The sequence below is a fragment of the Numenius arquata genome, chromosome Z, assembly GCF_964106895.1.
Source record: "Numenius arquata chromosome Z, bNumArq3.hap1.1, whole genome shotgun sequence".
In the NCBI taxonomy this organism is placed as follows: Eukaryota; Metazoa; Chordata; class Aves; order Charadriiformes; family Scolopacidae; genus Numenius; species Numenius arquata.
In genome coordinates, this window is record NC_133616.1 from 84182529 (window position 1) to 84199632 (window position 17104).

At 41.5% G+C, this 17104-nt stretch overlaps 1 protein-coding gene across 1 annotated transcript in view; it reads right to left on the bottom strand.

The window, feature by feature from the left end:
- MCTP1 (multiple C2 and transmembrane domain containing 1) overlaps positions 1–17104 on the bottom strand; it is a 284874-nt gene that overhangs the window by 118646 nt on the left and 149124 nt on the right. Inside the window, exons 7-9 of the mRNA XM_074166917.1 lie at positions 14316–14486; positions 12667–12797; positions 1334–1520 (exon numbers count right to left, since the gene is read on the bottom strand). Coding sequence (XP_074023018.1) covers positions 1334–1520; positions 12667–12797; positions 14316–14486 — 489 coding nt within the window. The remainder of the gene's footprint in view (positions 1–1333; positions 1521–12666; positions 12798–14315; positions 14487–17104) is intronic.

The window sequence follows — 17104 nt, forward strand, 5'->3', positions numbered from 1 at the left end:
AAAACGCGTTTCTATGGTGCCACTAAATTATCAAACCCATCAGTATCACTTGACTGCCATATCACCACACACAATAATCCATTGCTGCACTTGGTAGCAAGAAGTATGTCACACCTCACAAACAGACCCATCACAAATTTATTATATTTATAAAGATCCATCCTGACATCCACAGACCGCCTTGGCGGATCCCAAAATGTGCAGCGACTCTCTTAATTGTAATTATTTCTCAGAGACGGTGCACAATACCTTAGCTCTCAGTTGGTTTAGCAATATTATGTTTAGCCTCACTAAGTCACCTCTATTAAACTGTGTTTATGATAACGCTATTGGTGTATGAGTTGTACAAGCATTAGCAGACAGCTGATTCCGTGGAGATAGCCAGAATAAATTTGCTGAAGCGCACATCCTGCTAATCTGTTTGAAGAATATTGTACAGCATTAGTACTAGCACTTCATGTTATCTGCACAGCCTGATAAGGTACATCTTTATTAAATTCAGTTATTGAAAGGATGTCAGTCATGGAATAGGAATATTTTAAAATCTGGGAAAAAAAAAAAAAAATAAAATTAAGCAGCTCTTTGTTAGTCAGAGCTTGGTTTAATGGCTGAGTGTCTAGAGAAGCCTTTCTAAACACCTGGCAGCATTGTACAATAAAAGCTTTGTAATTTTAAGTGGAAATAGCTTTTTTTTTCCCCCCTTTTTTTTTTTTTCCCCCTTCTTTCTCCGTGTGTAGTGATACAGTTACTTTTAGTGATTTAGGTATTAGCAAATGCTGGAGTAAGAGCTCCCCTCTCTGTTGCTTTGATAAAACTGCAAAGATTCTGTGTAATGTGAGGATGCTGGGAAATGAAAATAATTTGCCTCTGAATATTTTGAAGTGGAAATATTGTTTAAAACAATTATTTTGAGGATACAAAATACTGCCCCAGCCCCTAATGCGCAGACAAAAAAGTAAGTTTTCTTGCCCTTTAGTAGATGCTCCAAAAAAAAGCCAAGAACTATTTGCACCTCAAACCACCTGGCATAAACACGCTCTGGAAAATGTACTGAGTGACCCCTCAGTTATTTTATGATTAGTGAAAATTAATTTCTTGATGGCACATGATCATATCAAATAGCTGAATTGCTATTCAAGAAATACCTTATTGTATAAAGATGGTTTGTAGCCTATGTGATGTTACCCGTACCAGCCACGATAACAGTAGTAACTAGTTTAAATGACTGTCATTGGCTGAGGATATAAGGATATAAGGGATATATTTAGATTTTTTCCCCCTACACAAAAGCAAACATTTTGTGAGCAAAGGGTAAGAGAGAAGAACTCCATACATATCTCTTGAGTATCTCCTCCCGCTCCTTCTGGTCCTCCAGGGAGGTGACGGAGAGGTCGGAGATGGTGACGGCAGCCGAGGCGGTGAGGGTGACCAGCAGCACCAGACACCCCTCTCCCTCCTCCAGCGGCATCTCCAGCTTGTGGGTGTGCTCCTTGCTCAGGCTTGACAGGTCCACCTGGCACCTGCAAACAGACATTCTCGTCAAGCTGGGGCTTTCCTCACCTCCGCTTACTTGCATTCCATGGGACAAAAAAATGCCCAAATCAGTAAAAATTCCTTCCCAGCTTCTGGAAGGACTTCTCTGCAGCTTCAACCCATGATGCTTCCTTGACTATATTTTTTAAAAGGCTACAACCTGTTATGCTTGTGAATAATAAGTACTAAAAAGAACATACAGACACTAGAAACCAAGTTAGCTAGTATGTCTCACTCGAACCCAAGTCAAAGAGAACTTTAAAAATTCAGCTTCAGATTCAAAACGTCCGTTTTAATTACACCTCTTTTATATACACAAAATCTAAGTAAGTTTTGATGTGAACGTTTTTGATACCATTCATCTAACAACAGGAAAAATCCTCTCTTAAAAAACAGTAAGTCTGCGTGGACTTAATTGTGACGGAGTTAAGAGCAAAACACACCTTGAGCACCACCCGGGAGGCTCCTCTCCCGCAGTGAGCTGGGGGTCAAACTTGCACCCGGGCACCCAGGATCAAATCTGATGCCCCAGCCTGCTGTGAAATGAGGTGTTTGGCGTTGTAACGAGCAGGGAATGCCGGTAACGGCTGGAGCCCGTCCAGCCTGGCTGCACCCACCTCACGGAGAACGGCTCCGAATGCGCCAGGCGGCAGAAACAGCTCAAAAATAAAAATTAGAGCACAGAAGGGAAACAGCATCACTGCTAACAAAGAGCCGGACATGAGCTTTTAATTAAAACAAGAATACCTTAGGGTTAGTAATTAGTCTGCTTAGAATTTTTAATGCTCTAATTTGTGCAAAGCACAAGTTTCGACTTTCCTAGACTGCGACTCTGAGCGTGCCTGGAAATTCAACGCCTGTGATAAGTCTCATGTCCTGCACAGGAATTTCTGTGAAAAAGCACTATTTGGAATACTTTCACTTATCGCATCCCCCAGCAGTGTTTTGCCAATTCATTGCTCTAAATAAAAACAATAACAACATTGAAACAAGTAAATGAATGTATTCTATATATAGTTAAGCCACTGAATACTCTACTTTTAACAGCGATTATTTAATGTGACAAGCACATGTTCTATGTGCCACTCTCACTAAACTAAACATCTAGCAAACTCTTTTCATAAAATGTCAATTGATTTTGAAGAGAAAGATAATGTGGTGACCGCAGGGCCAATAAACTGAGAAAAAGGTGGCAGACATGAATAAATAGGCATTTAAGGACAGGAAATAGCCAATTATGAGAATAAATGCGGCCTCATAAAATGGGCGCTCTGCTATCACAGGCAGATTAGATTTGCTACAGGAAATTTTTCTTGTAATTTTTTTTTTTTTTTATGAAACGTTTACTGTCTGTTGTGCAGCTGCCAAAATTAAACCACTGCGAAGCTCATACAGTAACAAAGTTCAATTATTTTACAACGAAAAACATTTTGGACTGACATAGCATTTCTGAGCTTAACGTGCACCTCTTTTCAACCTTATTTTCAACTCTTTGGATGGGAAGGACCAAGAAATGAAATTAACAGCACGGAAGGACTAAAGCCGTTGCCTCAGCATCAGTGCAGGCTGATGGTCAATATAAGTTTTGTACATGTATATAGGCTGTTAAATTTTTATTTGGGCTGCAGTGAGGAGTATAAAGCTCTCCTTAAGATAACAAATATTGTAATCAGCCATTCAATGCTGGACTAGTTTAAGATGCCCCTGTTGTTAAATATTCTCACATAGTTTAAAACAGATACCCTCAAAAATATGTCCCTGCAACCACATTGTGATTTTAACCAACAGTCACCAAAAGAACCACTGTAAACTCTCTCAAATTCAGTAAAACAATCAGAAAGTTACTGTTATACAAGTAATGCAGAAATAATCCACCCCTCACTCAAAAATGGGCAACAAAAGCTACCTCCACTGGAACAAAACAAACCCTACATGCATCAGAAAATGGCAATGACTGCAAAATTACAGGGTTTACATCAGAGCTACAAGCTCTGAGTTCTCCAGTTCTTGAACTTACAGCACTTTTGCAACATTAGCAGTCCACGCTGACTTTTATGGAGGCTGAAAGAAGCAACTGACAATTCGATTTTACCCGCGCACCATTCCTACAGCCGTGAAATATTCCCAGTAGCACCACATGGGGAAGAGATTCCCTGGGAAATACGTCTCAGAGAGATCTCCACGACCAGCCCCTCACCAGCTCGTTATTTCCTAAAATCAGACAAAGGGTCGGGACCGATCTGGAAGCTTTTTCCAGTGAAAGACTTAACTATTTTACAGGGAAAACATCCTGTGAAGGGTTCCTGGGTAATTTGATGAAAACCTGGGATTATTCCATTCAGGAGTGCCACCCCTGCGCTTGAAGGAAGCCTGGGTTGTTTAAGGCATTACCTGAGCGCTGACCCTACCCCGGAATAACCTTCACAGATGTTAGGAAACCCACAAAACTCCTTTTTTTTTTGGATTACATTTCCTTACAAGCCCTGAGCTTAACAAAATATTTCTAAAGATAAATAGCTTTGGAAAGCTCAGGTTGACGACACCCCTTTACATTTTACTGAGAGTACATACAAGATTTCCAAGGTTTAAAGCCTCAGCAATGCTGAGTTTTACATCACTTAAGATGTTCTCTGAACAGACATTTGTCACCTACAACTGTTTCCATGGAGAACAAAGATGCTTTGAGAATGAAGGTGAACCCGAATGTTACCAGAAAGTGGTGCAGAATGAGCATATTGCGGTGGTAGAAATTTCTGTCTTGCCTTCTCAAACTGAGGACCATGAAAACCCAGAGACTTTTTGAGAAGGCCGTAAGTTGCGTGTGACCAGCGGCTGTCACACTGAAAGTAGGAGATAACAGTCATTTTGGACAATTCAGTTTCTTATGGAATTACTATTCACATGCTGCTGCTGAAAGAAGAAGTTCTCCACGTGTGAAGGGGTCAGCATGAAAAATTATGGCGAAAATAGCCATTCATTCCATAGACAGATTTTCAAACATGGCTATAAATCACATTTTACGGCAGTTTGAATATTTTGCGTATGGTCCCTCCAGTGCCCACATTCTGCCAGCACCGGCAGAGCTGGCTGACCCTGGGAAGAGGCACGTCCCCCCAAAATCAGCGCCCCATGGGAACATCACCAGGCATGGGGCGAATCTGCGATTTTCATGCCCCAAGAGATCAGGAGGGAGAAAACCCACCCAAGTGCCTGAAGCTGATGGGCCAGAGAACCGCAGAGAAGAAGCTGCAGAACCAGGGCACGGCTCCCAGGAAGGAAGATGGGAAGGTTCAAGGGGATTTCACCACTTGTCTGAAACTGTGCTCAGTGTGTTAATCGCCCAAACTGTTAGAAATACATTTCTGATTTATTTTTAATTTGAATATATCTGGCCTTTGGTTCTTTTCATGCCTTTCTTTACTTGGTTGAAAAAGCCTTTAGTGCCCCGTATTTTCTTCTAGCGAAGGTACTCATATACCATAATCATATCTTTTCTTGATCTTCCTTTTGATATGCTAAACACCTCCAGCTCCCTATACATTTCCTTGGAACGCATCTCCTGCAGCCCTCAAATGACTTTTTTGTAACTTTTCTGATCCAGTGAAATTCTCCCGCAATCCTTTTTCAAGTGTGGAAGCCAGAACTCTATGTAGCATTTTATTATCAGCATGTCTGAGAGGTAAAAATCACCTCCCCTCTCTAGTTCTAACAGAACCCGGAATGTAAGACCGCGTTGGCACCCTGGTGAAATATCCTTGCTAATGAATGAATTACAAAGGTAACGACATGACATAGAAGGCCTCTTAAAAGCCAGGTGGCCAGGCAAGGGAGAGGCAGCAGATAGTGAGATCATTTTCTCACATGACAAAATAAAGCATAAAAGAGGAATTGGCACAATCCTAAGTGATAGGGACAGAAAAGCACCACTTGGCTACAACCCAGGCAACTTAATTATCATCATGACTTGTTGGGGAAGGCAGCCTTTCAACTCTGCCGTGATCCAGGTCTATGCTGCTCCAAAGGATGCCAAGGAGAGGAAACTGTGCGATTCTGCAATTAGAAGTGAGCTGGACACACATCAGACGCAGCGAGGCACGAACTGCTACAATTTGTGAGACTCCGTCTCCTTTATGAGCCCAATGTTCCAGTAAAAACCAAGAAACAAACGGCGAGGGGAAATTCTGCCGAGTGCCGGCAGAAAAATGACACAGCTCGGAGAGAGGGGGACTGCAGCAAGGCGAAGTTCTGGGGAGAACCAGACTTTAAAGCATAAAGATAATGAGAAAGAAATAAAACGACAGACCCCACACGATGCTTGAGATAGGCGGTGGATAGAGGTGAGAGACTGAAAACCAGGAAAGCTCCCCAAGGAGCTGGAGGCTGTAACTCCGCTAAGTAGGGCAGCCACGGTGGAGGGAGCCTGGGAAGCCAGAGGATGCCTGGAAATCTGGAGGATGCCTGGGAAACTGGAGGATCCACGGGATGCTGGAGGACACCCGGGATGCTGGGAACACACAGGATCCGGGAAACAGTGCCGCTGGGTGCCAGGCAGCAGGGAAGAGCCCTGCGGTTTGGGGTAAATCAGTCTGGATCAGGGAAATATGAGCTACACGAAATACGGGACAATCTCACCCCTCCCCGAGCAACACGGGAGCAGCGACAGGTACATTGCTGGCTGAAACAAACACAGTCCATGCCACAAAATCCTGTTGGTGGGTTTCAAAATGACTGATTAACATTTTCCTGAGCACAGCTCTTCCCAGTAAAACTACAGATTTACTTTTTAAATTGCATAGATGGACAAAGGTACTTGCAGACGTTTCCCGATGGGGTATTTCCTACGCCGTCCCTGTGGCACAGCCGCACTCTGCAGACGTGCGCTGTCAGTGAAATGTGTTTTCTGCCACAAAATTAACACTTTCCTCTGCTAAACCAGTCTACTGCTTTGACGAAAATTATGTCTTCCTATGTGGTTTTCCCCTCGCTAGCTGGTACGAGCAACTTCGCAAGAGCCTTCAGGCTGCTCCAATCTGTGCCTTCCACAAACCATCACCCCCAGCCCTTCCCCACGCTGACTCTCACTTCCAGGCAGACAGTCCATTTTTCCTTCCTCTCCCCTTATTTTGCCACTCTCACCTCAGGTAGGGGAGGACATTTCCACAAAGGGGTCAGAAGAAGGATCCATAAACTAATCCAGCCTGTGTGCAGCATCCCGTATTTCAGAATACGTTGGGGAATACTATCAATTTTCCAACACTACGTGACAATAACAACTGTCAGTAAGAGTTGTAAATAGTAACACACCTGGCAAGGAAAAGTTACTCAAGATTTGTGAGCCAAAACTGAACCTTTTTTGGCTTTCTAGCAGAACAGAAGCGCCTCTGCATTAATAGAAGAAGTTAAAACATGCAGAGATAGTAATACATAAGGTGGGGAATACCCAAAGGCCGAATTTTGAGATGCACATCAATATTTACATCTAACTCCCTTTGACAACGATCAGAAATGGAGACAGCTCGGCGCCTTCCAGGATTTGTCAAGGGCAGGCTGACCAGTAGCATTTTTAGATTTAAATGCTTTGGGCAAAACCTTCATTTTACATCGAGAAATGCATCTGCAATAATTTAACTTCAGGCATCACGTAAAACCATCAAGCTGCTACAGACACGGGCTGCTGGTCGTGTGCGGGTCTGTGTCAGCACAGAACCGCTGCGTAATTCACACGGGCACCGAGTTCAAAACCCAAACCAACAAACTCTGCATTAACCATTATGTTTAAACTTTGATAGCTTTCCAAAGCTACTCCAACACGCAGAAATTTTCAAACCACCATGTGAAAAAAAATATTTGGAAGATCAGCATAATAAAGTCCCGTTTACAAATCCAGAGGAGCACGTTTTGGCTCCCTGGATTTTTTCAAAATTGAGAAAACTTCCAAGATTCATCTATTTCAACATAAACACATAAAACTCTCACACCTACTATTCAAAACTTCTTGGGCAACAGTATTTTAAAAAGGAAATTCCCAGTATTTTAATATAAATCACAATCTCCACAACATCTCCAGGAAAAAAAATCTGGGAAGTAACATCATCAGGAGCGCACCTAGTGTGCTTGGCTCAACTTTATACGCCTGTTGGAGTAGCCATACACAGCTTTACAGCACCACTCAGCTCTCTCTGGTAACCTTCAGTCTCCCGTAGCAAAATCACATAAATTTCAGTGAGAAAAAAAACCAGCTGAAAAAGACATAAATATTTTATATAAAAACCCCACTTCAGTTCAGAACTTTTGAGTCGTGTATCCCTGTGCTTTCAGATTAATAATGCAGCAGCACAGGTCGCACATTGCTTGTATTTATGGGCGCCCAAAAAACTATGAAAAAAACGAACAGAGAAAGCATAGCAGATTAGCTGTCGAAAACCTAAATACTTAATTTTTAGTATTTTGACTTTTGTACTTCATAACATGCATTATATGGTGTGTACCCACACACACACGCACACACAACACCATTCTGAATTTTCCTGACAACTCGGAGAGATTATAGGATGGTTCAGTTTTCTACAGATAAAATTAATACATAGCTTTAATGAATACACTATGCACAAGGTCTTTTGTTCTTAATTTGCAACAGATTGGAAAAAAAGATAGTAACATCTATAAATACCGATGAAAATAGATATAGATGAAGTCAACAGTAATTTCCTGGCACAAAATATGAGTAAAAGTCAATGTCATTTTAAAGATAAACACACATTTTTCATACCAATAAATAATGCTATAAATCCTGCCGTGCTGGATTGCAAATAACTTCAGCTGAATAAAACTGCATGACATGGGATTTACTTATCCTGTATGTTCACAGAAACAACTTGTTCTCTGACAGCACTCATTCTTGGCAATTTATTGCAGCTGTCAGCAGCCAATTTGTTCAGATTACTGCTATGCATAAAGGTGTAACAATCATGAGGATTTATTAGCTGATTATCGTAAAGGTGACAGTCAGGATCGCCTTCAAAAACGCAGATGATAAGAAAGTTAAATAATTACACGAAGATTAAAATCATTTCACCTTCATTTTGATCCTAGTATTGCCCACATAAACTTACTGCTGTATATGTTTTTAATCACGGGAGTATATTGACTCAATACGGAAGAGAAATTATTTACTCGTAGCAAAAACACGTGAATATTGAATGTATTCAAACTGAAAAATATACGCACATACGTGTAAGAATTTCTACCTATCGGACGAAGTAATGACTTGTACTGCTCATGCAACTCCACATGGTTATTTGAATGCACGAAGGCTGCCCCTGTGGCTTTAACTGCTGGTTCTTTCCAAAAAAAAGGACTTCCAGATCTCCTGTCTTTGGTCCTGGAATGGGTTGGGTTTTTTTTAAATTATACTTAGAGAATGTCAGAATTTAACCTCCTGCATAATGAAACTCAGTTCTGGTCAAGCCCAGTGTCTCCTCATACAAATCAGTGTATGAATGGAAATTAATTTTTCTTGAAGCTTTTGCATGACATTTTTTTCCAGGCTTTTGAAAGCCCCAAAGAAACACTGAAATGGTTCTAGGATTTTGGTTTTTTAGGGCATTCTAAGACAGAAATTCACAAGGTGCTACATCCTTTAAACTGTCAAGGAGAGTGCACAGAGCTGAGGATCAAATGGATTTTAGAAGCACGTCAGGCTCAAAGTTAAGGACGGAAATCAAACAGTGACCATTCCATCCAGGAACCGCCGTGCTGGATGTGCATGGGCACCAAACAGGAGCTTTGCGCTGGCTCCAGGACAGACACATCTTTCTCCTCCTCTAAATCAGGATGCTCCACGCTGCCACTCTCAGCCTCTCAACACCCTCCTCCCTCTTACCGTCCACCCCTTCCATTCCATCCTCCTCCTGCCAGGCTGCCCCAAGGCCCCAGTCTTACTTCTATGTCTTCGGCCTTCCTGGACATCTTTGCTTCACCTTCCTGCCCTCAAGAAAGGATGGCCAGTCTGAGCCCTCCCAGTATGAGCAAATATCCCACCACCACCTCGTCACAATCCCAGCTTCATCCTGGCCCTTGGCATGCTGTAGCCTAACGAGTATGGTGACACACGCAGGGCCCACAGGAGTCCACGCTCCTCATTTCCCACTTCTTTTATTTCACTGAAGTGTAGCTGAGACAGTGTCAGTCCAGAAGTAGTTACGACATTCTGTTCTGGAATAAAATTTGCAAGTTGAGCAGAGAAAAGTATTTCCACTCAAGGGGGGTTCCTATGGTGGTTTCCAGGAGGGACCTGGAGTTTATCCCTTCAGCCTTCCATCCAAAGACCCTGTTCACCCACGGCTCGGTTTGGAACCACTGAACCAGTTTTAGGGATGGATCCCTTCAAAGCTCAATAAGGCCTGTTTTGCAGGGGAAGTTCTGCTGACCTTCAGGTGTGCTCCTCAAGCAGATGAATATGGAGGACGCAAAAAAACAACACTCTGGATGAGAGGTGAGAACCGCTCCTTAAACAAACTTTTTCTTCTCTTTTTTCAGTTTGGTTTGCTGTTTCCCTCAATGAGCAGGATCTCCTCAATCAAGCATGGCTTCTCCATGACCATACTTTGGACAGGCAGGACATCTTCAAGAAATAATTGTTTTCACTGCATTTAATACACATATTCCTGTATAATACAAGAGCTGCTGCTTGCACGTGATTCAGGAAAGCGGGAAGATCGCAGTACGATGAAAGGGGTAACTCTCCATCACTGAGTAATGCTAGAATACCACCAGAAAGTCTTTTATTTCCCTCCCACAGCCTCATTATCACTTTTCTTGGAACCTGAATCAAAATATTCCATTTATTGTATGTGCCTCGAGAGCCACAGAGCCTTAGCCATGGACCACGACCCAGTCCTGCTTTACAAAATTAACACACATTTAGCATAACACACGCTCAGAGTCCGTACCGTCTGTACCAAAGTATTTCCAGCTTTTAGAGGCAGCCTCGAGAGGTGAAAGTGGGGAAGAGAAGTTGATGTAAAGTGGAGCTGTCAGGTGCCCGTGATTTTTATCCACAGTGACTGGAAAAGAGTATCAGGGAGGGGGAATATTAAGACCTATTTTTGTATTCAGATTGAGCTTGACAAATGACAAAGTTTTTCATGGAAATCCTCACGGAGAGGAATTTGTTCGCCGGTTGCATTACCCAGAGATAAGGTACCAACAGAAGGTGGAATGAGAGAGTGTCTGAGAGGACAAACTGAGGAGGGATTACACATACACCAACAGCAGACAGGTCACAAAAATCAAGAGCAGCAAGATTTTGGGAGAAATACCACTGATTCTGTTAAAATCAGTTATATACTGCAGGAGCACTACAGCTTAGCTTTGTCCAAGGAGCATCCTCTTTTTGATACATACAAGAATTACATCTACTTAGGAAAACAGCAGAGACCAAAACAAAACAAGATTCTCCCACTGAAAAATGCTAAAGGCTTCAAGCATTCTTTTTAGGGAACCCTATCAATTTTTTTTGGCCTAAATAACACGTAGAAATCATTTGTTACCTGCAAAACAGCATGCAGTTACCAAAAATAAATATATGCACACTTAAGACATACAACTTTTTTAGGTATCTGAAAAGCTACCTTAGCAAATTAAGTGTTTGAAGTTACAAATTTTCCTTCTCTCATTTCTCTATCACGTTCTTTGCCTTGCAGCAAAAAGGGTGTCTTTTAATTCATGCAATGCTCTTAAAAGGACTTTATAATTACTGGTAACAGTAACAAGGTAAGCGCCACTTTGATGACAGTGTTCTGAAAAACCACACCTGAAAACCCTGAATCTCATCATCTTTTGGATAAGAAGGTTAAAGTTAAGCAGAAAATAGGCATCATTTTCCAAGGTATATCACATACCGAAATAGGTCTAAATCATTACGTCACTTCAGAAAAATAGTTATTGTTGCCCCATGCACCGACTGAAATCGAGCGAGGTAAAAAACGCAATGTAAACTTCAAATATAAATGTATCACACCGTCCACAGGGTTTCATCATATAAAATAAAACCCTACTATGTATACTTTGGTAAAGTGGTTTTGTCGTGTATGAAAGCCTTTTGCCTGCCACAGACTCTGCATGTATTCAGACCTCCCACAATTTACAGTAGGAAATAAACAGAGTATTATCCGACTGATCTAATTTGATAAAGAAAGCCATTGCCCTAAACGTAACGAGAGGGAGGAGAAGGTCAGTGGGAACACAATCACATTGATATCGAAAGTACAAAAGTATCCGCGGGATTTCCATTCCTGATTTTAACTACCAAAAAAAGCAATTCTGCTACTTATTAGTATCAACGCCCTATTGAAAGAACCTATGTCCAATATTCTAACAAACTATCAAAATAGATGGGATTAATAATAATTACTTTTATTATGACTGTATGGATATCAATTAAAGTATGATGTAAACAAGTACCTGAACTTTCAAAATAGCACTGACTTTGTACAAAATCAGTAACCACAAGACAGTTTTTTCCCCATTTTTTTTCCAGTTAATGCCATTGTTAAAAAACATTAACTTCTTTCCTCCTCCTACACAGAAAAATGGAGCGTAACCACACACACTTATACCACTTCTTGAACTCTAAGACAGATCCCAAAGATTCACTTTTCCTGAAAACGAATGATCTTATTTATTTGCCCCAGTAGCTGTGCATAGTCCTTTAAGACTCTCATTTATTTACCAAACAGATTAAAAAATAAGTACATAGTTTTTGTCTTTTGCGGCTGTTACAAGTCACGAGAGATACTTCTCCTCCAAAAGCTGGACATTGCCCTATGGAACCTCCTGCATCTTGATTATTGCTCTAAACCCGGGATTTTCATTTTGGAAAACTTCAGTCTATCAATTGGTAAAAGCTGCCACCTACTGGTCAGTAAAAAGTATTTTACCCCACGAAAGTAAAGAATTACATCAACGCAGCGAACTGCACTGACACTTTGTGAAAAATCCTCCCCCACCTTTAAAAAAAAAAAAAAAAAGAAAGCAAGAACAAACGGTCATAAGAAATAGTTTCAACGGCAAGGCTCATTTTAATCATCTGCTCTCATCCCCAGGGAACAAGAAGGCTGTAATTGCACAAACCTGCCAATAAAATCATCCTTTTTGCCAGCATCTTTGTCCCACACGGTAATATCAATAATTCCACCTCGTTCTTCATAGAGATGAAAGTCAAACTGCTCCCTCCACTGAGGATTCAAAGTTTTTGGCATAATCTGAAAGGAGAGCAAAAGGAAAGTCATATTGCAGCGTGCAGGCACACGCTTTCCTGGATTGTAAATTTGATCTTTAGACTCTGTTCAGGAAGTGGGCTTTTTTCTGTTTGCAATATGAGTGTCTTAAGCAGTGAGAATTAAAAAAAATAGCAATTAGAAAAGACGACTGGCCGGTTGTCTCATACCCCTCTGATACAATAGCAACCTCCAAAATCCTGCAACCTGTCACCTTCAAAAGCCTCCTGAACAAAGGATTTACCCTGGGAATGGATCCATTTTTCTGTAGAATAATTACGCCCTCCTTTGAGTGACAGTCAGCTGCAAACTTATGTGCCTGAGCCTAAAGGAAAACAAAGCACCTGCAATGACAAGTAGGTGATGGCTGTAAGTATTTAAACAGAAACAATTTCATCATGTCCTCTTTCCCCCGCTGCAGTAGTATCGGCGGAAAGGTGATACTGTGGTTTACTTTTTATGGAATAATATTCCTTTTTTTATTTTTTTTCCAATACTGTATTTTACTTCCTTTCCTTTGCAACTCAGATGAAAGTAGCTTTCTCAATCACTTTCAGTCCAGTTACTTCTGACAAAAGAAGCCACTTCAATGGATTTCAGTCCATGTAGTTCCGACCACACTCTGCAGAACAGAAAGCTGGTGGGTTTTTCTACCCTAATGCAAAAGCAGTAGTCACACCTGGCCTGGGCAAGAACGGAAACTGTCTAGTCCCTTCCCCAGGAAGCAACTGCCGCTTTCTACATCCACCAGTTCCACTGGCTTGAAAAAACAGAAAAATTAGGGAGGATTAAAACACAGAAATGCTATGAAGATTTCTAAGTTAGAAAAGCATGAAATTTGATTTCTTCTAATTTCAGATGAAGAGGCTGCCAGGCTGGCTCAGAGGTCAGCATGCTATCAAGAGAGGAAGGTCCCAGCATCTGACATAAACAGCAATTTTCAAACCAATAGGGATCGGGGAAATAAGAGTGAGAAAGCCAAAAGTCTCCGCAGTCATTTTCTCCCTGATCAATCTCCTCTGCCCCTTAAGCTGATACATATAGAAAATGTTAATGAAACTCGCTGTAAGGCCAGAATGAGGAAAGCGAGAGTACGAGCACAACACAGCTCAGGGATAAGACCATGCAAAGGGTCCAAGAGGTGACCAGCATCACTGGTAAGAGATGACTGAAGGGCACAACGGTGCATCTTCTGGTCAGGATCACTCCACGTCTCTCCCTTTGAACAACCCGCAACAGGCAGTAAGAGCCAACACAGTCCGTACGGAAAACCAGGTGTGCCTCCTCGCCACCCCGCATTTTTCAGTGCTACACTTTCACCCATCTAGTATTATTTTTGTTTATTAAGAAATAAAAAAACCCCCGACATCTAAACAAAGCTCCAGGTGCCCTGGCAGCCAGTTAATATGACAATAAATCTCCCATCACTATATAAATAGTTATTCAAGGCAAAAAAATACCCACAAACAGCCAATGCACATGTTTGGTCACAACTGAAATTACCTTGCTCTTGTACTTCTGATGCCCCAACCGGAACTTCACATAAGGGTCACTTAATCCATTTGCATCCATCGCCTTCAGCTCACGACCTTCGATTAAGGTAATACTGACTATCCCTCTCCAAAGCTGAGATTTTCTGTGCAGGTCTGAGAGACGTAAGCTCTGGGTCTGAAACTTTAAGGAAACAAAAACATAGATTTAGTAAAAACAATTCAAAAATTTCCCCTGCATTTTAATGTAATTTATATCACTATGAAATGCAAAACAACCATCTTAAACCATTTTGAAGGTACTTGACAGTCTGTATGTAAACTACATTACAAAGAATTACTCAGAAAGAAACAAAACAGTGACAAATACCCAGGTAATGTCTTATGCTGCTTTTGCAGAAAGAAGCAGAACAAATGCTACACTTAAGGAAATGTTCAGAAAAAAAAAGAAGTGTTTTTTCCTTCTCCCTCCGCAATAGAACTAACAACGTCACAAATAAATGTGAGAAAAGTCTCTTACATTAGTAGTGAATGATTGAACGAATTTGAACAAACACTAAAAATAAACATAAACAGCAAGAAAATGAAACTTCCATTAAAATAATACGAACCCACCATGAGAAGAATGGACCAAGGAAAAGTAAGTCAATAAAGTCCCATGCACATGATGGCTATCTCAGCCTCTAAAATGATGTGGTATTCTCAGAAATAGCAAGAAAAACTGAATTAATTACCAACGCATTACTTCAAGAGTTTCAAAACAAGAGGCTATGGAGCCTCTGATGGGAACTGTGTGGAAACTGTGGACTGTGAACCCGCAGCCGCTGACTTTGGGGGCTAAAAGAAAATACCCACACAGACCAGATGGACACAGCACTCCTCATCCCACCGGGAGCAGGAGAGCATAGGGCTTATAAATTTGAGTAAATCGATGTCAGCTCCAGCTTGCTGTGAACTATAGGGGGTACAAGGTACCTCCCGGCGGCCCAGGACTGGGAAATCACCTCCGCACACCTGAGGAAGGCGAACGTGCCCCAGGTGCATCTGAGGAGTGATGCCACCAAAGGCTCTGCCTTTCACTCTGAAGCTGTATTCGTCCAAGGTTACCTTATCTCCAATCAGAACACCTAAACAACATTTAAACTCACACATTATTCTTTCTAGAGATCAAAAAGAAAAGCCCCAAGTCTGCACGGATGTTCAGCTGTAAAGGTATCAAATATATGCATTTTCTTTATTATGTGAGGTAGCTTGGGCAACAAAGGCTGTATGGGCTCAGCAACCCTCCATAAAATAAAACTGCACACCTCCAGGATCTCCCTTACAGAGATTTTCACTGCAAATTTGGTTTTAGTCTTTCTGAAGGTAAACACAGCTGTTTAGTGCCCAGTTTGGCAGGACTGCAAGTGCCCAGGGCAGGTATATTTTATTATTATTTTTATTTTATTAGGGAAGAGTATAGAAAGCATACTGGAGTATAATCACTGGATTATAATCTGTACTCACCGGACTCCAGAGCTGAGATTATAATCTGGGGCTGCGGGGTTTGGAGAAAATCTGAATAACATGCTTTTAGCAGTATTTCAGACACCATATTGGCATGTATTTTTATTGTCTAATGGCTATTGATTCCAAGCAGTATGGTTACTCTGAAAATATTTCACCTATTTATTAAAGATTTCTCTTTCAGAAGTGAAGGATTTGACTTCTCACAAACTTGCTGTTTCTCTCAAGGCAGACAAGGTGGACTTCAACTGAGAAGAGGAATAACCCTTAACTTAACCTGTGACATGAAGCAGCAGTGGGACACCAGGAAGCAGAGAATCTGAAAAACGAGGGCACGAGTGGGAAATTCAGTTGCTGGAAGAGATTTCAGTTACAACATGGGAACCTTATTACACTTAATACATATTTTCTCAGCACAAATACCCTTTTTGTTGGGGTATACAGTCAACACTGCCAAAGACTTGTCCTGTGAAGTCATGGCAGGTTTTTTTTTCCTCTTGTTCCAGTTCCTTAGAAGGTTTAGAGCGAAAGAAAGACTGAAAAGTAAGTAACTAAAACTGACTGCCCTGATTGTAAGGTGTTGCAAGACACAGATTGATGAGTCAGAAGAAGAGATGAGGCACATTTAGGAAGAGGCTTCATACTGGGACAGAAGCAGGGGTTAATTGAGACTTATTCTGGTAAAAAATACACACTTGTTGGGCTTTTTAGAAGAGCTGAGTGGGAATCCAAATGATTTCCAGGGTACTACCATGGAAAATAAGCATGAGCGTGCATTTCAACTCTTTTAAAGTAAAGCTTAAGTGTAACTGCGTAAGTCTCTGCTTCACTAATCACAAATGAGACAGTGAATCATTTAGAGAGTAATACTTGATCTAAATTCCCTATTTTGAACGGCTCTTAAAATAATTTGCTGCGGTAGAGCAGCTGCCACCATATAAAACACACTGATTTTTTTATAACCGGTAGGGAGTTTTGTCAACGGAGGTAATTTACATTCGGGGTGGCAAGGCACCATCCAAACAACCATGCATGGAACATCTCAACCTGCTGGAAGAGAAGTGGCCGACATCTAAAAACAAAGTGGTGTGGGCTGCTTGTGGCTGTTTCTTCCTCAAGGTAAGGAACCTGCACCACGGTGGTGCTCTTTTCTCCCTGTCCTTACGGGTAACACAGAGATCTGTGGAACAGAAAAAGGGAGATGGACCAAAAAGAGCCAGGGTACAGCTGGCTGGAGATAAAGCTATTGAGATTTCCTGGATTCACAAGGCATGGGCCATGTGGTCTTCTCCAGCA